This window comes from Dromiciops gliroides, chromosome 4 (genome assembly GCF_019393635.1).
Source record: "Dromiciops gliroides isolate mDroGli1 chromosome 4, mDroGli1.pri, whole genome shotgun sequence".
Taxonomy (NCBI): Eukaryota; Metazoa; Chordata; class Mammalia; order Microbiotheria; family Microbiotheriidae; genus Dromiciops; species Dromiciops gliroides.
The window spans coordinates 147,065,888-147,088,481 of record NC_057864.1 but is presented as its reverse complement, the minus strand read 5'-3'; the positions used below and the strand labels follow the sequence as shown (position 1 = coordinate 147,088,481).

The window sequence follows — 22,594 nt, the reverse complement described above, 5'->3', positions numbered from 1 at the left end:
TCTCATAGAAAACATAATTCACTCAGGCACAAAGAAAGTACAACTAATTACTTACTAAATCTCCCTCCAGGGGGGCAAATATGCCAGTTATTTCCATATATCACTGTCCAATACACAAGTCAATCAGGAATTCTATTTTCCTATTCCACTACAAATGTGGAAGAAGGAAAAAAGGGCACATGAAATTAATTGACAACTAATTTGCTTTTACTAATTAACATTCTGGAAAGCAAAATTAACTCACAACCCTTCAGTCTGGTTCTAAGTTTATTAACCTATAAAGCTATTTTCGGCAACCAATAACAAACAATGGTGGTGAATAAAGATACCCAGGCAGGCCAGAGAAATCTCTTAGGTAAGGTGTAGGACGTGTTGTGATAGCTCAGCAGAGCCCACCATCCTAAGGCAGTTGAAAACCAAGCAGCCAATCAAAGCATAAGCAGTAAAGGCATAATAAGTGCATCATTAAGTATGAAGGGAGATCATAGCTCTCGGTTTGGGTGCATTAGGCTAAAGAGAATCTTTTATCCCCCTTCCCCACAAAAACCCTGCCAATTTGCTAGCCATTCTTACGAAGTTCAAGGAACTTAATACATGCTGTATTTGAAAGAGAAATCAATCTGAGAGTCCATTAAGAAATTTTCTGTGCTTGAAAAAAGAGCAGAAAAAAGGACAGATTGTTCTGATCTCATGTGGAAATACAGCCCCCAATCTGTACTTTATAAAGAGATGTTAAGCATCTCTGGACTACATTATCTTAAGCTGGTGTAGTGGAAAGACCAGCAGATTTAGGATTCAGAAGAATCTGGACAAATTATCCCACTGTTCTGTGTCTTAGTTCCTCATATAGAAAATGAGGACAATAATATTTTCACTATCCATCTCATAAATTTATTGTGAGAAAAGCATATTGCACAGCATGAAATACTTCAGCATTGTGAGGTTGTTATGTGGACTACACAGTAATTGTGTACTTGCTCCTATGTCATCCACTACCCTAATCTATTTCTTAATCACCTCTTGCCTGAATGATTGCAATAGTCTTTTAACCAATTTCAATGATCCAAGTCTCTTCCCACTATAACTCATCCTCCACTCAGTTGATTTTTCTAAAGCATAGGTTACAGTCTAATATGCTTACCATGTAATAGAATTTAGGTCTAGGAATTACTTTTCTGTTTGGAATCAGAAGCTCTTCAAAACCTATTCCCTTTTTTCCTCCATATATTCAGTGACTGACTCATAATATTTCTTTTCTCTCCAAACTTTGCCTTCCTAATATATATATGTGTGTGTGTGTGTTTGTGGGTATACACACACATGTGTGTATGTATGTATGTAAAGGTATATGTATATATACACATGTGCTTATGTATCCACATATATACATGTATATGTGTGTATATGTATGTATTGTGCATATGTTCTTACTCCTTCAAGCAACTCAACTTTCTAGTTATTCAATTTGCACATTTTCCATGACCTATACTCCATCCTACCAAGAACTACACAGAGATGTTCATGACTTTGATCTTGCTATCACCCACAAGTGTTCTCCTTCTATGTTTATAAAGCTCTGAATTTACTGTAACTGATCACAATTTATTGTCATTTCACCTCTTCCTCTGCCTTGCAATTCCTAACCCTATATTTGAGCTTTATAATAAACCTGTATGATTATCTCCATTTTATAGATAGAGAAACTGAGTCTTAGAGAAATTAAGTGACTTGCCTGTGGTCATATAGCTAGTAAATGGCTGAGGTAGGATTCGAACTCAGTTTACTTGACTCTAAGTCCAGCATTCTATTCACTATGCCTTACTAGTAATGGACACATAGTCAGGGTTTAATAACTACCAGCATACTATAGGGGTGGGAGTGGGGAGCCTTGTTGAACATTTATTTAGCTACTCTGGAAAAGGCTGGACCACTTTAATTTAGGCTACAGATGCATTGATGTCTCCATCAAGAATAATTTATCATATTATCATTATATTTTTACCAATAGTATTATTAGTGTTATGAAGACAACTTGTGAAACTCCTTAAGAGTGGTAATGACCATCAGTTAGATGTGGGGGAAGATAAATAGTTTACACGGTGACAGGTAATTTGTCAAGCTTTATCCAAAGTAATAGCGATTCATATATATATATATATATATGAATATATATTCATATATATATAAGCACTAATTAAGCAAACAGAATATGGTCCTGTTGAGAACAATAGGTTTTAAAAGGGTTCAGGATTTTTCAAAAAATATTGCAGCAGGAAAACAAAAACCAAAAAGGGGGTAGATATCATGGTACAAAGTACTGTATCAAGCTAGGGGATCTGGATTCAGATCTCGCCTTTGACAATTACTACCTGACCTTGGACAAGTCATAATCTCCCTGTGCCATCCTTTCCTGTTCTACTAAATGAAAGGGTTGGCCTAGAAGGTATCTGAGCTTCATCTTGTTCTGGATCCTGTGGAATCTGCAGAGAAGCCCTGGTGTTTTAGTACAGGTTTTTCCATTTGATTCATCATATTGTATATACATATTTTTAAATAAAAGTATTCCTGTTTCCATAGAATATTCATGATGATTATCCCTTTTAATTTCAATTTTAAAAATTCCTTTCTTACTGGGCTGCATTCCAGATTTCTTTCTCCATCATGCTCCAGCCTCCTCTTTATCTATCACTTCGGCCCTGGAATTCACCCTTCTGATGTACCCTTTAAACCAGTGTTCCCTACCTCTGATGTTATGACTCCTTCCAGAATCTCCACTAAGGAGAGCATCCAGGCTTACCACTTCTTCCTTTCCAAACTTGCACTCCTGACTTTCTCTACTAAGCTGTGACACCTAGGTACTTTTCTTCCCTTCCCCACCTGCCCCTTTCTAAAGTTTCCTTTTATGTGTTGTCTTACCCCATTAGAATGTAACCTCTATAGGGCCAGGGACTGTCTTTCTTCTTGCTTTTATTTATATTTCTAACACTTAGAACAGCACCTAGCACATAGTAAATGCTTAAATACTTGTTTACTAACTGACCACTGATATTCACGATGACCATAACCTTTAGGTTTTGTTTTGTTTTGTTTTGTTTTTTGTTTGTTTTTTTTAGTGAGGCAATTGGGGTTAAGTGACTTGCCCAGGGTCACACAGCTAGTAAATGTTAAGTGTCTGCGGCTGGATTTGAATTCAGGTACTCCTGACTCCAGGGCCAGTGCTCTATCCACTGTGCCACCTAGCTTCCCTGTAACCTTTAGTTTTAATAGAATAAAAGAAAAAACAAATATTGATTTTTGTCTCTCAAAATGACTACTGTTGCAAAAACAGTTGTACACTAATAACATTCAGCAATTATAGAATACCCTCTAACCATCAAATCACTTTAGAAATTTGATGAAATTTGATTAAAATTTACATTGATAAAAGACCAGTTAAATACTATCTTAAAAAAAGATGGTTGGAGCAGCTAGGTGGCACAGTGGATAGAGCACCGGTCCTGGAGTCAGGAGGACCTGAGTTTAAATTTGGCCTCAGACACTTAACACTTACTAGCTGTGTGACCTCAGGCAAGTCACTTAACCCCTATTGCCTCACTAAAAAAAAAAAAAAATGGTCAAAGAGAAGCCAAGATCTAGGACAGCAACAACAATAACAAATCACCCAAGTTCTGACTCAGATTCTTAAAACAACTACACTAGATCATACCTCTTAGTCATTTACATTTATAAGTCTCATTTGTACCACTTCATTCAGTACCTGATCAATGTTTGTTAAAAATTTTTCTTCTTTACTACTTATTCCTCCCTATTCTCATTTCAAATCTACTTCAAAAATCAATCTGGGGGACAGCTAGGTGGCGCAGTGGATAGAGCAATGGCCCTGGAGTCAGGAGGACCTGAGTTCAAATGTGGCCTCAGACACTTAACAATTACTAGCTGTGTGACCCTGGGAAAGTCACTTAACCCCAACTGCCTCACCCCCCCCAAAAAAAAAGAGAGAGAGAGACAAAATCAATCTGGGGACAGCTAGGTGGCACAGTGGATAAAGCACCAGCCCCGAATTCAGGAAGACCTGAATTCAAAACCAGCCTCAGACACTTGACACTTACTAGCTATGTAACTCTGGGAAAGTCATTTAACCCTCACTGCCCCGCACCCCCCCCCCAATCAATCTGGATGTTTTCTTAATATATCACCATTTTAAGACATAAGATTCAGAACTTCATGGATAATGCTCTCAGTGCTCAGCATCCTACTACCCTTCTGGCATAGAGACAAGATAGAACAAGTAAAATGATCTTTCTGTTTACTTTGGATTACCTGCTTAAAAACAGAAGGAGAAAATTCCCATCAAAATTCAAATTAGGTATAATTTTCAATGTAAGCAGAAAGAATGACTTCTTATATAGAGAATTCACAAGTAGTAGTCTGTCCATCTTGCTACCTTTTGTTAGCATCAAGAACCTATGGGCTCAGGGTAGGTAGGAGGCACAGTGAATAAAGCACCGGACCTGGATTCAGGAGGACCTAAGTTCAAATCCGGCCTCAGACACTTGACACCTACTGGCTGTATGACCCTGGGCAAGTCACTTAACCCTCATTGCCCCGCAAAAAACAAAAACAAAAACATATGGGCTTAACCCATGAGTAAGATTGCTTATCTACAAAAACTACTTGCTTCTCCATATTTAGACTACTGTGTGAAAACAAGAGTGATCTAAGTGAAGGAATATTTTTAAAAGAAATGTCTTAGTATTTTTAAACACACACACACACACACACACAGAGCTAAGTTTTCTTAAGGCTTTAATGTACTGAATGTAAGTTCATCTCTTGGGCATCCTTCTTTCTTTCTCACCCAAAGGTTTCTAACATTTCTTCTAACATAACATAGCTTATATTCTTATATTCACCATTTCATTATATATAAATAATCTTAAACTTAGAAATGCATTCCTGATATTACATTCTACATCCTTGACTGGGACAGCTAGGTGGTGTGGTGTGAGTTCAAATCTCACCTCAGACACTTACTAGCTCGGTGACTCTGAACAAGTCTCTTAAACCCAATTGTCTTAAAAATCTGGGGCCATCTTTAGTTATCCTAATATATATCTTTTTTTTTTTTTTTTTGGTGAGGCAATTGGGATTAAGTGACTTGCCCAGGGTCACACAGCTAGTAAGTGTCAAGTGTCTGAGGCCGGATTTGAATTCAGGTCCTCCTGACTCCAGGGCTGATGCTCTATCCACTGTACCACCTGGCTGCCCCTCCTGATATATATCTTGCCACTAGACCCAGATGGCCCTGGAGAAGAGAGTGAGGTTGGTGACCGTGCACAGCCCTCTTTCACTTAATTCCAATTATCTGCCAGTCATGACATCACCCTGATGTCATGGTTCTCTTTGAGAACAAAGGACAAAACAACAACAACATCCTTGAATATTTCATAACACTGCAATTATTAGCATTATCTAGTTCTTAATTATTTGGATTTTTTATGTTTTTGTAACAGACTATAAGATTTTATAAAAAGACTAATTCACTTTAGTAGTTTTTGCATTTCTACAACTGAGATCTCATCTTGCTATTTTTTAAAAGAACTCATTTACTCTGCTTATTTTGTGATATAATTGATATAACTTCTCTTATTACTGTTTGCTACCTATTTATATAAATGAGTTTGTTCACTATTTGTTATTTGTGATGGTCTTTGGTATAACTAGCATTTGATGTGGAGTTAAACCTCTGTTTGTAAGCTCTGGGATATCCTCCCCCCTTCAAGATTAATCAGAGAAGCATTTTTAAGCTATTATATCCCTAGATCAACAATATTTAGGGGTACAGGTAGATGTAATTCTAGCCCCCTAAGAGAATGCTGAGCCTGGAAGTGTTCATGGACTTGCCTGCCCCCACCCTAGGCATTTTTCTGTGGGTGGTCCATACTTATCTATCAAAGACTCTGATGAGTCCTTTCTCAACAACTCATGTGGACATACACGTTACATGGGCACACACATTCCTACACAAATTACACTTGGAATCCCAATTCAGATGGCACCTTCTCTTTGAAGATTTTCATGATTGCTATTAACAAATTTCCATTTCAGCTCTCACATAGCACTGGTTCATACCTCTCAATTATCCTGTGTTTGTTATAGTGGATTCTGGTTTTTCTGGGTATATTTCTTATCCATGTACTAGGTTGTAAGCTTCCTAAGGGGAAGGACTAAATGATCTCAATTGGTTATGCTCTCTAGCACATAGAACTGTGCTCTACAAACCATGGGTGCTTAATAAATACTTGTTGAATCTGGCCACCAGGTAGAACTATTTTATTTTATCTTATTTTTGCTGAAATCAGCTCCATTATCAGTTTAGGCCACAAGCCTGAGTGGTGAAAAGCATTTATCTAATTGTACAATACTTTCAGTGTTATTATTCTCTCCTGTTTCTTCCTCTCTCCTTCTGCTCTGGGTGACAGCTGATTGTCTCTTGATGACAAAAAAAATTCAGCAATCAGAGTTATCTCATGACATTTGGCAGCACATTTTCATCATCACCACCAGCTGTCAGGACCTTTTTTGATCAGAAAAACTAGCAGATTGATTAGTGTTCTTTTTCTTCTTTTATTTGCTTTTGTTTTTCTCCTTATGTTTCTTGCTGTCTGATTTGTATTTTTAGCCAGAAATTATTTATATGTGTGTGAGTGCATGCGTTATAAAGATTATTCACACACATATATATATACATATGTATATGTATATATCTGTATCTATAGATGTATATACATGTATTGTGAGTTTTCATGTATTATAGAGTATGTATCTATTTATCTGCATGCATACCTACATACATACCTAAGTGTGCATTTGCACAGACATACATAAGCATGCAAGTCAAGGATTCATGCATGCATATGCATTTATGCATGCATGCGTGTATGGGTGTATGTATGTATGTGTGTGTGTATATGTGTGTATGGATGGATGGATCCTTGACTTTCTAGTGGTGCTATTGTTCTTTTGTTTAGGTTCCCAGTGCAGATCACTGGGTCTAATTTCTACACAGCACTAACAGAGAGCACTGGGCTTAGTCAAGATAAGCTGAGTTCAAATTTTACCTCACATACTCACTAGTGGTCTGACATTGGGCAAAACACAACTTCTTGGCCTGTTTCCTCATCTGTAAAATGAGGGAGTCAAATGGGATAGTTTCTAAGATTCCTTATAGTTGTAAATCTATAACCTTATGAAAGCAGGAGGAAATGATAAATTCCCATCAAAATAAACACAAAATATATAACACATTTAAGAGTAATTCATCAAGATATTTTCATAACAGATAATGAGAGGAATCATCATACAGTGGAAAGAAAGCTAGATTTGAAGCCTATGGATGTAGGTTTTTATCTTCACTCTGACCTAAGTGTGACCTTAGGCAAAACATTTTCTTTTTCTGGGCTCTTTGGACTTTTCTACTCCTTTGCCACCGGCCTTGCCCCTAGGTACCGAACAACTCTTCACCTGCCCCACCCCCAATTACTTTCCAGTTCTTCTCTGCCTGGTTTTCTATATCCTCTTTGTTTTGTAAGCACATGTATGCAGGTGCTTAATAAATACTTGTTTACCATTTGATGGCGTGCTAGACATATCCAATTGTCTGTCCTATAGTCATCTACAAATCAATTTGCCCAAAATGGAACACACCTTTCTCCTTAAACCTATCCCTCCACCTAACTTTCTTATTTGTATCAATGGCACTACAAGCATACCCTGCTTCAAAACTTCAAAATCATTTTCAACTCTTCCCTCTCCCTCAACTACCATATCCAATCAATTGTCAAGTCTTGTCTATACTAAATCCACAATCTCATGTTTATCCCCTTCTCTGCTCTTGTAGCCACTACTGTAATCTAGGACCTCCTTACTTCTCATCTGAAACAATTGAATAGTTTCTTAATTGGTCCCTCAGCTGCTAGTTTCTTTCCTCACCAATCCCTCCTCCTCACAACTTCCAATTTAATATCCCTAAGACATACCTCTGACCATGTCATTCTCCTGCTCAGCAGATCTAAGTAACTTCCTATTATGCACAAGATAAAATACACACTCCTCTGTTTGGCATTTAAAACCCTTCATAATCTGACCTATATTTCCAAAGTTATGTCATGTGACCCACCCCATATTCCAGTCATATTGATCTAGATAAGTATGATTTCAACTTGCGTTCTAAAGAAATATAACAGTTAATAATAATATGAGGATTGCTTCAAGCAAGTAATAATAAGAGAAATGGAAATTTACACGATTTTCGAGTTTTACCTCACACTCTCCAAAGTACCAAAATGTTAAAAAATAGAAATGAAAAATACTGTTCGTAGAAAGACACATTAAAGCACTAATAGTAAAGTTATATACTTGCCTCACCATTATGGTAAACAATTTGGAATGAGCAAATTCACTAAATTCCATGTACAATTTGATCTAGTGATACCACTAGTGGGTATATCCCCAAAGAAGTCAAAGACAGAAAGAAAACTTGAAGATATTCATGGTTGCACTTTGTGTGATAGCCTCTTCTGTACATTTTTTCCCCTTTTGATCCTAAGATTAAGGCCTAGATATCCTGTTTCCCACCAATCTCACCTCTCTTACTGGAATTTCTGTGTCTTTGGGAAATCTATCCTTGTCCCTGTCCACCCTCCCTATACATAGCATACCTAGGCACCAGCCAAAGGTGGTTAGTGTAGGCCAGGCTTTTCACAGTGCCAACTATAGCTGAGTTTGTAATCTACTGACATTCCAGCTATTTAATGGAAATGCTGAAGGGCTTCATTAGAGGACAATTGAATAGAATTAAAAATACCTGGTAATAACCCTAGTCTTCATGATTATACCTTGCATTTAGAGAGCCCTTCTCTCTGAGGAACTCAAACACTTCACACACATTCAATTAAACCTTTTGGGAACACTGGGAGATGAAAACGGCCTCTATTTTACAGATGACGAAGCTAAGGTAAATAAAAAAGAGAAGTGCCTTAATCTACTTACATAAAAGCCAGAACTCATCCACTGGGCTACAATGCGGCCCATCTATTTGGGGCACTTTATTACATTGCATTAGGCACCTTACTATATGTAGTATTTAATGATTCTTTAATGATTTTTTGCCTGGAAGTTCAGTCTCTTCAGTGAGACTGTAATGAAAGCAAGGACCATTTTATGCTTTTCCCATACATACAGAAGCCAACTAGTGAAATGAAAAAAAAGCTCCAACTCTATAGTGAGAGAACATCAAGTTCTTCCTCTAATTTACCAAATGTGTGACCTCAGGCAAGCTGCTTTCCCTTCCTGGGCCTCAATTTTCTCATCTGCAAAATGAGGATGCTGTACTAGGTGGTCTTTTTTAGCTCTAAATCTATACTCCTACTATCCTCTGTCCATACCGTCCATATCTAACATAGTGTTACTCTGTAATAGAGGGATAGAAGATGTCATAAAAATCTTATAGAATAGAATCACTTGCAACTTCAGAATCAAAGTAAAACCAAACAACACCATCAATGAAGTCAATAGTTCTTGCATGTCGATGTTGCTAATAGAAATGCACGTAGGTCACAATAAATAGATTATTTTTTGGTCTAAACCTATGATTTGAATATTGCCAGTCAGCAAGCATTTATTAAGCATTTACACTATACCTGAGACTGTGTTAAAGATATATAAAGAAAGGCAAAAATATGGTCCCTGCTCTCAAGAAGCCCATTTTTTTTTTTCGGTAAGGCAATTGGGGTTAAGTGACTTGCCCAGGGTCACACAGCTAGTAAGTGTTAAGTGTCTGAGGCCGGATTTGAACTCAGGTACTCCTGAATCCAGGGCCGGTGCTTTATCCACTGCGCCACCTAGCTGCCCAAGAAGCCCATATTTTAATGGAATCAATATCAGAAATTGGAAGCTAAGTAACTCAGTGATTAGAGTACCGGGCCTGAAGACATGAAGACTCATCTTCCTGAGTACAAACCCAGCCTCAGACACATACTAGCTGTGTGACTCTGGGTGAGTCATAACCCTGTTTGCTTTAGTTTCCTCATCTATATAATGAGCTGGAGAAGAAAATTGCAAACTAGTATCTTTCCTTGCCAAGAAACCCCCAAATGGTGTCACAAAGAGTCAGCCACAACTGAAACTGGCATTACTTGGTAAGGGCACTCTCCACCAATGCAGATCAGCTACTATTCTACAACTCATAGTTTGAAGTGAGGTGCCAAGACAATGAGAGGTTCAATTGACTTTTCTAGGGTTGCACAGCCATCAGTTGCCAGAGGCAGAAGCTGAACCAAGGGCATTCTGACTTTGAAACTGGCTTTCTATCCATTTCTCAATGCTATTTCACAATCTTGTGTAAAACAGGGCTTGTTGGTGTTGTTCTGCAACATTTTAGCAAAGCTCGAGAAAACTGGAATATTTCCGTAAGCCTTGCAAAAGGAGGGTACGAATCTAAATGGACACATACTGGATTATATGACAGCATTTAAACACATGACATGTTCCCCTAACAAATATTAATGCAGTGAATATACATGAGACCAGCCTGATAATGGATGCATACAGTAAATGAATCTCAAAGAGAACAGGGCTGTGTCATTCTAAGTGGAAGGCCACTATCCTTCCCTCTTTTAGAACATTTCTGAAAGGTATTTGGACACAGTACACACATATACATACCTATACACATTCACATGTATAAAACATTTTTTTATATAAATATGTTCATAGGCATATATATGTACTATTATGTGTGTATATACATACAACTACTATACCTATACATAGCTATATCCACTGAGTCACCTAGTTCCTCACAGAATATCAGTCACACACATCCATATATATATATATATATATATATATATATATATATACACACACACGCACACGCACACACACATATACCTACACATACATATATATATGCATATACATCTATGTGTATATGCATATGAAGGAAATGGCAAACATCTCCAGTATCTTTGCCAAGAAAACCTCCCCATAGGGTTACGGAGAGCTGCACATGACTTAAAAATAATTGAACAACAATGAACAAGCTGGAGAAAACTGGAATTGTTCAAAGCTACTAACTGATTGACTTGGAAAAGTGAAGGTCACCCAGCTAGTTAGAGAAAAAGCTAGCATGGCTTCCAGAAGAGCATTACCCCATTCTGCTCCCCACATGTCTTTTAAGAAACATTAATATGCCAAACATCCAAAAGCAATCTGTTATGCTCCAGGGAAAATCCAAAGTTCATATGGAGACAAGAACAATAGTCGAATAGGCGCATCTCTTTCAGTCTATATATTCTTTCTCATTCACACTTACCTTTACAGCAGTGAAACAGAATGCGTACAGCACAATGGCAACTACAAAACTTCGGGAGATGCTATAGATTGCAGAGAGGGTCCCAGCAGCAGCTGAAATACAAACATTGCCAGTTAGCTCCTTCTGAAATCTAATCCCCTGTCCATGATAGCTAACCTTGTGAAGAGGAGAAAGTGGAGGTGATCAATAGAAACTATCAAAATGATAAACAATGGCAGTGGCCAGAGGGTGGGGCGGAAGACAAGCCTAGGCTGATGCAATCATAATACAAAGGGAGCAGTCTAATCCATTGACTCAGTGGTGGTAGGGAACATTATAAAAATGAACATGCTTGGTAGTTTGGAATCATAGGCCTGTAGTCACAGCCAGTGGGGAGGTTAAGGCTGGAGGATCTTTCAAGCTCAGGAGCTCTCAGTTGCAGTAGGCTAAGCCTATTGGGCATCTATACTAAGTTCAGCATTAATAAGATAGGTCCTCAGCATTTATAAAGTAAGCCTCCAGAAATGGTAGAATGAGAGAAGAGTCAGAGAGGCAACTACTGATTGTTATACTACAACTGTGGTGGGGACTCCCAGAGGTGCTCCTTCTGCCAACATATACCGGTAATTCCTCTGGAATTTAGAATCATGCTATCATTGATTTAAGGCTGGAAAGGACCTTAGAGGTCATAAAATCATAGTTATAGAGCTGGAAGGGACCTCAGAGTTATCTAGTTTCATCCCCTTATTTTGCAGATGTGGAAATTGGGATAAAGGGAGAGGGAGGTGAAGAGTCTTGCCCAAGAGCACATGGGTAGAGGTGAGATTTGAGCCTTGAGCCTTTGCCTTCAAATCCAAGATACTTTTTCCTGTCTTTAGAGATTTTCTTGGGTCACTGAGAGTCAAAGTGCCCATGATCTGACAGTTAATATATGACTAAGGGAGGACTTGAACTCAAGTATTCTTTTTTTTTTTCATTTTGGTTGGGCAATGAGGGTTAAGTGACTTGCCCAGGGTCACACAGCTAGTCAAATGTCTGAGGTCAGATTTGAACTCAGGTCCTCCTAAATCCAGGGCTGGTGTTTTATTCACTGTGCTACCTAGCTTCCCCCAAACCCAAGTATTCTTGACTCAAAGACCAGGCTTCTACTAGGAGGAACCTTAAAAGCCATTGAGTCAAACCCCATTATTTTAAAGATAAAGAAACAGGCTGAGAAAGCTTAAGTGATTTGTCCAGTGCCATACCACTAGTATGCGTCAGGTGAAAGACTTGAACTCAGATCTTCCCAATTCAAGGTCAGCTCTCTAACTACTAGACTATGTGGCACCTCTGGGCATATACAATGGGAATACCTAACATGTTAATGTTGATATATCAATTGTTTTTCAAAGTTTACACAAGTCTACACTTCACTTATGCTCTGGTGGTATCCTGCAGCAAAAGTGAGTAAGCCACTTTGGATTAATCCATGCAAAGCAGGGGATTTTCACTTTTTTTGTGTCCTGGACCTCTATGGTAGTATGGTGAAATCTATGGACCACCTTCTCAGAAAAAGGCTTTTAAATGTATAAAATTAAAACAGGGGATTTCAAAGAAAATCAATTACACTGAAATGCAGTTACCCAAAATATAAATGTGTATATGCTTATATACATAAACACATATATGTAGTATATATGTAAGTTCATTGACCCACATTAAGAACCCTTGATCTAGGTAAACATAAACAAAACATTTTTGGGGCCACAAAGTAAAACTAACTCACTCAAACTCTCACTCCACGTTTTAGAGTTTATTTTATTCTTATGAACCTCAGGTTCTCCTCTTAAACAGAAAGGAACACTATGTGACTTACCAGAACCACCAAAAAGCAGCATGTCAATTTGTTCTAAGAGATAGATGCAAAAGGTGTTGATCTGAGGGAAGAGGCCAAGAAGAGAAATGGCAGGAAAGCAGTATAAGAATACTGAAAGATGAAACAAAAGAAAAAAACATTATGATGCATTTCAGTTAATCAATCAATCAATAAACATTTATTAAGCATCTACTATGTGCCAGGCATTAAGCAACTTTTCATATTGTAAGGAAAAACAAACTGAAATTTCAGCCTATTAACTGAAATGTTTTGTCAACAGAATCTTTGGGAGAAAAAAGAATGCCAAGGTATTTCTTGTGGAAATTGAATGGCCATTTCTCTATCACTATCACTATGCATTTGTTGGTTCTGTTTAAGTGGGTTTCACGACAGTGATTAAGGTACCTTTTAGAAGAGCTGTGGCCTTAGGTCTATCTCTGTGAGTGTAGCAGCACTGCTTAGAATGGATAAATTTCCATTTGCTACCAGAAATTCTGAATACAAGTAATTAATTGATGGAAATCTTATTTGGACCCTGATTGTCCATTCTGTTGAGATAAGTCAGCACTCTCTCTCCATACACCAAAGCTATTGTGGAAGTTGGGGGTGGATGGGAAGGGTTCAGAGTCACTGTTGAATGCTGAGAGATTATGCTGATTTTCTGCAATGAAAAGGTGGGAGTGGTGCTTTCTTATGCTTTTTCATAACCCTGTACACTGACTGAAATTAGATCTAGGTTAAATCCCACTACAACAGATGCTAAGGAACTGTCCCAATTCATTTCTCATAGTGCATGTTTATTGAATTAAACTTAGTAACAATAAATATAACAAGGGATCTTTGGCCTGGGGCATGAAACCATTCTTTCTTCGTTACATACCATTTTATGTTGTTATATATAAATTAAATAAGCTCTGGCTTGGCTCTGACACTTCCTATCTATATGACCAACCATGAGCAGCAAGTCAGTTAATCTTTCTGGGCCTCCATTTTCTCATCTCTAAAATGGGAATACTAACTTCCTATCTGTTTGGCCTTGGGCGTGCCACTTAATCTAAGTTTCAGTTTCCCCATCTGTACAACAAAAGAGGTGAATTACTTAACATGTAAGATCCCTTCTGTCTCTCCATCTGAAAGCAAGGAAGTTTATGGTAAGGTTGCATTTGTATGAAGTATTAAGGACAGCTGGATATTGAGAACAGCTCAGACAAACACAGACAGAAGTAGTCTGGCACATCAGACAGGGAGGCCAACACAAATGAAGTAAGAAGAACTTGGACACAATGAAGAATGATATCAAAAGACTGAAAATGAGTAAGAGACAGTAACAAACCAACTCTGCAGTGGGAAAAATGATCTTGCCAGATGTGTGGAAATAGAATTTAATGACACACTATGATAACAGTCTAATCTATAAACTGGTAGCACCAGCAGCTAGCTAGACCTTCTGGGGAACATCTAAAAGGATAGAATCTATCGTCTTTATTTTTAAAATGTAGAGGTGAAATGAACGGCAAACGGAGACTAGCACATCTGTCAGGTTGCAGTTCTGGTGAAAGAAAAGCAATCAGACTGTTATTATGTTAGTAGGGCTATTGGAAAATTGTACTTGAAATTACAGGCATTATTTTGTATTATTTTTTTTCAAAAGTAAAAAAATGAAAAAAAAAAAGTCCCTGCTGTTGTTGGCAATGTTCCCTGGAAACAGATATTTATTTGTTAGTATACCAGTGAGCAGGTCTGCAATTTTCTCTCACTTCTTCCCCATCTTCATTTTCCCTAATAATTACTATAAATGAAGAAACTTCTGGTAGAGCTCCCATTTCTTTTCAAGCCATATTTATAAAGGAAACATCGGTAACTTGATTTCTTTCTTTGTTAAGTATAAAAAAATCATGTTATCATATTTACAGGTTTGGGATTTGAACATTGTGAAGGATTACAATTATACAAAAGTAATAACCAAACTAATTTCATTCAATGTAATTAGATATGCCCCGTGTGTTTCTCCAGCCTGCCCTATCTGACAATTACCTCCTTCTTTAATTCCTGGGCGGTTCATAAAGCAAAGAGGTCTAGGGAAAAAAAACCACAACACCCCACAAAACTGACAAACTTGAATAGCAAGGGAGACAGATACAAAGAATAAGTAATCATGGTTAAAATATTTAACAGGGTTAGGAATATGATCTCCCTTCCTTCTATACACATATTTCTTTTTCTTTGTTTGATTTTTGGCAGGGCAATGAGGGTTAAGTGACTTGCCCAGGGTCACACAGCTAGTAAGTGTCAAGTGTCTGAGTCTGGATTTGAACTCAGGTCCTTCTGAATCCAGGGCTGGTGCTTCATCCACTGTGCCATCTAGCTGCTAACTATACACATATTTCTAATAGGACTACATAGGATTGAACTCCCACCCTAAGTTAGGAAATATTTTTAATGAATTGGAGAAATCTCCTTTCCTACAAGTAATTACTTACATCCATATCTAGATCTAGACCTATAAAATGCATGTATCTCTTTGACTATAAAATCAACATGACCCTAATCTCCTAAAATTAAATGAATATTTGAGTAATTACATGTATTTAATAATGGATTTTAAAATAAAATATGTAAATTATTATTTACAATATTTTACCTATGAGAAATATCACAGTCACTTTAAAATCATTACTGTAAATGCAGACTTCACTTCTGAAAATCCAATTGCACCATTCAATTCAATTACAATATCAATGTCTCTTCTCAAAAATCCACTTTAAAAGGTAAAAGTTAAAATAGTTTCATAATAAAAGAAGACCCCCCCCATCCTTTTTCTCTCTGTCCTCTGCAGCTTCTCTCTAACCATGATGAGAAAAGTCTTTTTTTCAGCTTTGATTAACCCATCACTCTTAACAGTTTCTCCCCAGGCTCCCTTATAATAAAATTCTCTTTATAATGCTTCTATAAATAAGTTGATAATTCTATCAAGAAAAAAAGTTTTTCCTTAATCTTCTTTCTCTCTGCCTTCTCCATAAGCAGAAACTCTTCTCAGTTTCTTAATAAATTGCAAAACCTAAATACCAAATCTTAAACATTTCATTCCAAATATCCCTTAAAACTACAGTAACAGAAATTATAGCCTCTTTTGAAACAGGGGTTACAATGTGATTTCAAAAACCTCATTAGATCCCATAACATCAAGCTCTATCCCACATGGTGAAACCCTAGATTCTACTGACTTTACCTCTTTATCCACTCTTTCCCTGTCTTTTTCATTGACTTTTCAGCATTTTGTCAATACCTTAAGATTGATGCTTCTATCTTCTAGTTCTTGTCCCCTCCTTTCTTTTCACATTGCATGTTGTATTTTGTCAATATCACTCACTGCCATGGATTCAAATACAATTCTATTCAGATGCATCCAAAGTTTCTATCGACAATTCTGACACTCTTCTGAACTCCATACACATAATTTTAACTACCCAGAGGATTCAAATTCCATATTCCAAAAATGAATTTTCTTTCCCCAAAAGCATACTTCTCATTCTGAGGTCCTGTGTTATGTTGGTGGCCTCATTACTAATAGTCTCCCATGTCCAAAATTTTATAATTACATTTCACCCTGTCTCTAAACACTCATGTTCATTCAACTATTGAATCTTGACATCTTTCTTTTCTTAATATTCCTTGCATCCTTAACTTCTTTTCTATTCTATCATCACCTTCTTAAAGGACCCACCCCATCACCACCTTGCTAGACTACTGTGGTAGATACCTAATAAAACTTCCTACCTCCACTCTCTCTCTTGTCTAATCAATACATTCTTCATACCTCTCTCAGACTAATTTTCCTTACGTAAAGAGCTAGTCTTGTAATTTCTCTTCTCAGAACTCTTTAATGATACCCTATTGTGTACTTAGAAAAGTTCAGAATCTCTTGCCAGGTATTCAAAGTCTCCACAATATAATGGGCTTTGTCTGGAATTGGGGGAGGAGAATTGGGCATTCTAGCTGGACACTGGAATGACAGGAGGTCTGCTGTGTATTCTCAGTTGATTCCTGAGCGGTGGTATCTTTTGAGGTTGTATAATTTCCCTTTCCCCATTTTATTTCCTTTCCCTTGATCCTACTGATCCTGTTTGTGTATGTGTTGTTTTTTTTTTTTTAAAGTTCATTCTTGTTAAAATAAATCCTGTTCTGTTTTGAGGGAGGCTGCCGGTCTCCTTCCTTGCCCCAATATTGCTGCGAGCTGCTTAGTTAACACTCCCCAATTAAAAATTGGTCCAACCTCAGACAATTGACATTAGCTGTGTGACTCTGGGCAAGTCACTTAACCCTCATTGCCCCTCAAAAAAATGAGTTTATGACTATTTGCTATGTGGATGTTTTTAGGTGTTTGCAAGATTAATACTGCCTTCCATCTTCCCTTTAATGAGCTTCCAATGGACAGCTCCTCATCACTAGAATTTTTCCCTTCCCTATCCCTACCTCGATCCCAGGAGTGATCACACAGTAGTGAATATTCTCTTTTTCTATGCCCCTCTTAAGAAATGTGAGACAACAATTATCTAATTGGCACACATTTAGTGTCTACTCTGTACAAGGCACTATCTTACATGTTGATGTGAGGTAGTTAGAGGTATTACAGATCCTGCTCTCAGAAAAACTTGAAATTGGGGTGGAGTGGGGGAAGGGAAATATCTCCCTGTTATCTAAGGTCCTTTCAACCGTAAAATTTATGATCCTATAGACAGGTAGATATATGACTATGGTATGAAGGAAGTCAGGAAGTAAAAATAAGAGGTCTGGGTATAAAAATATTTATAGTAGTTCTTTTCTAGTGGCAAAGAATTGGAAATTAAGGGGGATGCCAATCAATTGGGAAATAGCTGAACAAATTGTGGTATGTGATTATGATGAAATGCTATTTTGCTATTAAAAATGATGAGCAGGGGCAGCTAGGTGGCACAGTGGATAGAGCACTGGCCCTGGAGTCAGGAGTACCTGAGTTCAAATTCAGCCTCAGACACTTAACACTTACTAGCTGTGTGACCCTAGGCAAGTCACTTAACCCCAATTGCCTCACTAAAAAAAAAAAAAAATGATGAGCAGGATGATCTTAGAAAAACCTGGACACACTTACATGAGCTGATCCAAAGTGAAACATACTGTGTACAAAATAACAGCAATATTGTAAGATGATTAGCTGTGAATGACTTATTCACAACAATACAATGACCCAACACAACGCTGAAGGACTTTTATGAAGAATGCTATCCATCCCCAGAGAAGGAACAGATGGTGGCTGAATACAGATTGAATTTTTTTAAACTTTATTTTATTGAAGTTTTTGTCTGTTTTCTTTCACAACATGACTAATACAGAAATGTTTTGCATGACTATATATGTATAACTTATATTGAATTGTTTGCCTTCTCAATGCGGGGGTGGAGAGAAGGGAGAGAATTTGGAAGTCAAAGTTTTAAAAATGGATTTTAAAATTCTTTTTACATGTAATTGGGGAAAATGTAGGGCTAAATAATAAAATTTTAAAACCAAAAATAAGAGGTCTAAGGTAGAGAATAATGAGAAATCTGAGAAGGAAGATGCCACTTTTATATTGGGAAAGATGAGTGAAATCTTCACAGAGGAGGTGGCACGTGATTGAATGACATGGTATCCGTATTCTAGGCATGAAAGATGAATAGTAGAAAGAGAAAACAGGACAAGAAAAGAGGCTGAAGAAGTCTATTTTGGTTAGAAAGTGGGAGTATATACTCTACTGCTTAGGTATCTACTGTGGTAGATACCTAATAAAACTTCCTACCTCCACTCTCTCCCTTGTCTAATCAATACATTCTTCATACCTCTCTCAGACTAATTTTCCTTACGTAAAGAGCTAGTCTTGTAATTTCTCTTCTCAGAACTCTTTAATGATACCCTATTGTGTACTTAGAAAAGTTCAGAATCTCTTGCCAGGTATTCAAAGTCTCCACAATATAATGGGCTTTGTCTGGAATTGGGGGAGGAGAATTGGGCATTCTAGCTGGACACTGGAATGACAGGAGGTTAGGTAAGTTAGCACTTACCTAACAAAGGTAATTGTTTTTGAATGGAGGTAATCAATGTAAGGGGCAGTTTAGACGGTTTAGTGAATAGTGCACTGGCTTTGGAATTAGGAGTATCAATCAACAAGCATTTGAAAGCACCAAGTGCCAAGTACTTTACTAGTTGCTACAGATACAAAGACAAAAGGGAAATAGCCCTTACCTTTCAATAGTATGAAATATGGCTGGAAATGTAAGTTGGAGACAGATTTTAGGCAGTCTTAAATGCCAGAATTAGGAATTTTTGTTTTCCTTGATAGGCAAAAGGGGAATAAATGAATGCTTTTGAGAATAGGAGTGACCTGTTCAGTGTGGTACATGACTTAGGTAGTAACAGGATAGGGGTTGGAATAAAGCAGAGGCAATGAAACCAGGGAATAGGCTATTCTGGTAATTAAGGTAAGAAGAAATAAGGTTTTAGAAAAAGGGTCACTTCAGTGAGAGTTGAGAGAATGAGATAGAACAAGAGATATCACAAAGAGAGAAATAACAGGTCTTGGCAGCTGATTGGATTGTGTGTGACAAAGAAGGAAGGGTCAAACATACATAAATTTTGGTTTTCCTCTATGGGGCATAGTTTACTGTAAGGAAGAATGTATTCAGTGCTTGGGAAAGAACACTGGATATATAAGTAGAGAGGCTGGGGTTTGAATCCTGCCTCTGCTAGTTGCTACTGTAGGAATGCTGCTTAAACTCTTTGGGTATTCATTTCTTCATAGAAGATAATGCAAAATTATACGGCTTTATTAGACAATCTCTAAGGACCCTTCTTCTAAATCTATGAGTCTTACTCTAACACCTTCTTATCATCATTAATTCACTTTAAGACTAGGGTCAATATAATGGCCCTGGGGTCTACATGATTCCCTTTTCTGTTGCTTTAGGGAGTTTATATAAAGGAAAAAATAGGAGTACAATCACAATTATTTCAAGCCCCCAGTTAGGATAATTCCAAAAATTTAAACAGAGATTTAGCATTCTGCCTTAATACACATTTATATTTATCGCTAGTTAACTCCTGGCCTCTTTGTGGTCAAAGCAAAATCCAAGCTTTTTAGAGTGTTTGGGAAAATAAGCAGTAGAGTATATTACAGTATTGGGAGGGGATAAGTATTGTGAGGGGAAGCAGGGGAAAAACACCTCTTCTTAGAACTTCCCTCAGTCCTTGAGAAGGTTGGTAAAACTGGTAGCATTAGCCTTAATCTTTCACTCCAAGATGACTATAGGGACATTGGTCCTTCTGAATCTCCTTGTTCCTCTGCCAGAGATAAATTATCTTTCTCCTTTTTTGATGGCCATTTATTGCTTATTCTTTCCACTTCAGATCTTGAAGTTCCCACATTTCTAGCCTCCCCCCCCCCCGCCCCGCCACTTCTTCCTCTCTGCTCTGAGATCCTCAAAATATCTCCTAGTTCTGAAATAGCTCCTGCTTTTTTAAAAAATACAAGTTCCATAAAGCACTGGCCCTTGATTCAGGAGGACCTGAGTTCAAATCTGGCCTCAGACACTTAACACTTACTGGCTGCGTGACCCTGGGCAAGTCACTTAACCCTCATTGCCCCACCCACCCCCAAAAAATAAATAAAAAATTATTTATAGGGGCAGCTAGATGGCGCAGTGGTTAAAGCACCGGCCCTGGATTCAGGAGTACCTGAGTTCAAATCCGGCCTCAGACACTTAACACTTACTAGCTGTGTGACCCTGGGCAAGTCACTTAACCCCAATTGCCCCGCAAAAAAAAAAAAAAATACAAGTTCCTCAGAGTATGACCAAATCCCTCATCTTATCAGGAAAGATTTCCAGTTGAACCTAATTGAAATGTCTTTGATGGATTCCACGAGGTGGCCAGGCCCATTAATACCTGGTTCTTTTTGATTGATTAAATCAAGAAGAGACCTTACCTAACAAAGGTAATTGTTTTTGAATGGAGGTAATCAATGTAAGGGGCAGTTTAGACGGTTTAGTGAATAGTGCACTGGCTTTGGAATTAGGAAGATTCATCTTCAGGAGCTTAGATCCAATGTTAGACATTTGCTAGCTATGTGACCCTAGGCAAGTCCCTTTTACTCTCTTTGCTTCAGTTTCATCATCTATGAAATGAGCTGGGGAAAAATGGCAAACCACTAGAATATCTTTGCCAAGAAAACTCCAAATGGGGTCAAGAAGGGTCAGACATGACTGAAAAACAACAAAATCAATGGACCCTTAGACTACTTTTGCTCATCACTGAAAATACTGGAATCTGCTTTAAAAAATCAGAAATGTCAGGGCAGCTAGGTGGCACAGTGGATAGAGCACTGACCCTGTATTCAGAAGAACCTGAGTTCAAATCCAGCCTCAGACACTTGACACTTACTAGCTGTGTGACCCTGGGCAAGTGACTTAACCCCAATTGCCTCACCAAAAAATAAAAAAATTAATTAAAAAAAATCAGAAGTGCCAAGACATTTTTAAAAATGATAATAGCAGCAATTAAAATGGATAAACCTCAAAGCCACTGTATGTCCCAAGCATATGAAATTTGACACTAGCAAAGGAGTGAACTATTCATATGCCAACAGGAAAGCCAGAAACATATTTGATCTTAAGCAAAACGCCATTTAGCTTTTAAGACATTCAATAAAAATAACAGAGTTATAAACAAGCTTAAGCTCAACTCATTCAAACTCAGAAAAAAGAAAGCTTGGTTCAAACATAATGCACCATCTGGCTTATGTCTAATGCAAATCAGCAGAGACATAAGGAGCTAAAGTGAGGCAACTGATAGCACCACCATGACCATTATTGTTGATACTTACAGGAATCATTTAGGATTTCAATGCCATAAAGAACCTTCAGGATCATCCAGATAATTTTACACTTGGGAACACTGAAGTCCAAAGGAACTAAGTGATTTGGACAATGTCATACTGCTCAGTTAGTAATAGCAAATCAGTCCCGGTTCTTCTGAATCCTAGGCCTGTGTTCTTTTTTAATAAACCATGTGTTCCTTCTCATCTATCTACTATCAAATGAAATAGTATATGTAAAATAATTTACAAACCTTAAAGTGCTCTATAAATTTTAGCTATTATTATTATAAGCAAATCTTTTAAATTATGTATTTTATACACTTTTTTCTCCTACTCTCTTTTGTCTCCTGCTCAATTTTACCTTTCTTCCTTCCCTCCCTCCTTCCTTCCCTTCCTTCCTTCCTTCCTTCTTCTTAGACCTGCAAGGGATGGCAATGGGAATGGACCCTCAGAATATTTGAATTATGTCCAAGTCCTCAGTTAAACATTTGAAAGCTCC

The 22,594-nt window shown here is 37.6% G+C and overlaps 1 protein-coding gene across 1 annotated transcript in view; it reads right to left on the bottom strand.

Moving 5' to 3' along the window:
• Positions 1-22,594, bottom strand: part of PCNX2 (pecanex 2) — a 373,081-nt gene that overhangs the window by 240,869 nt on the left and 109,618 nt on the right. The window contains exons 14-15 of the mRNA XM_044004215.1: positions 13,212-13,322; positions 11,378-11,469 (exon numbers count right to left, since the gene is read on the bottom strand). Of these exons, the coding sequence (XP_043860150.1) occupies positions 11,378-11,469; positions 13,212-13,322 (203 nt within the window). The remainder of the gene's footprint in view (positions 1-11,377; positions 11,470-13,211; positions 13,323-22,594) is intronic.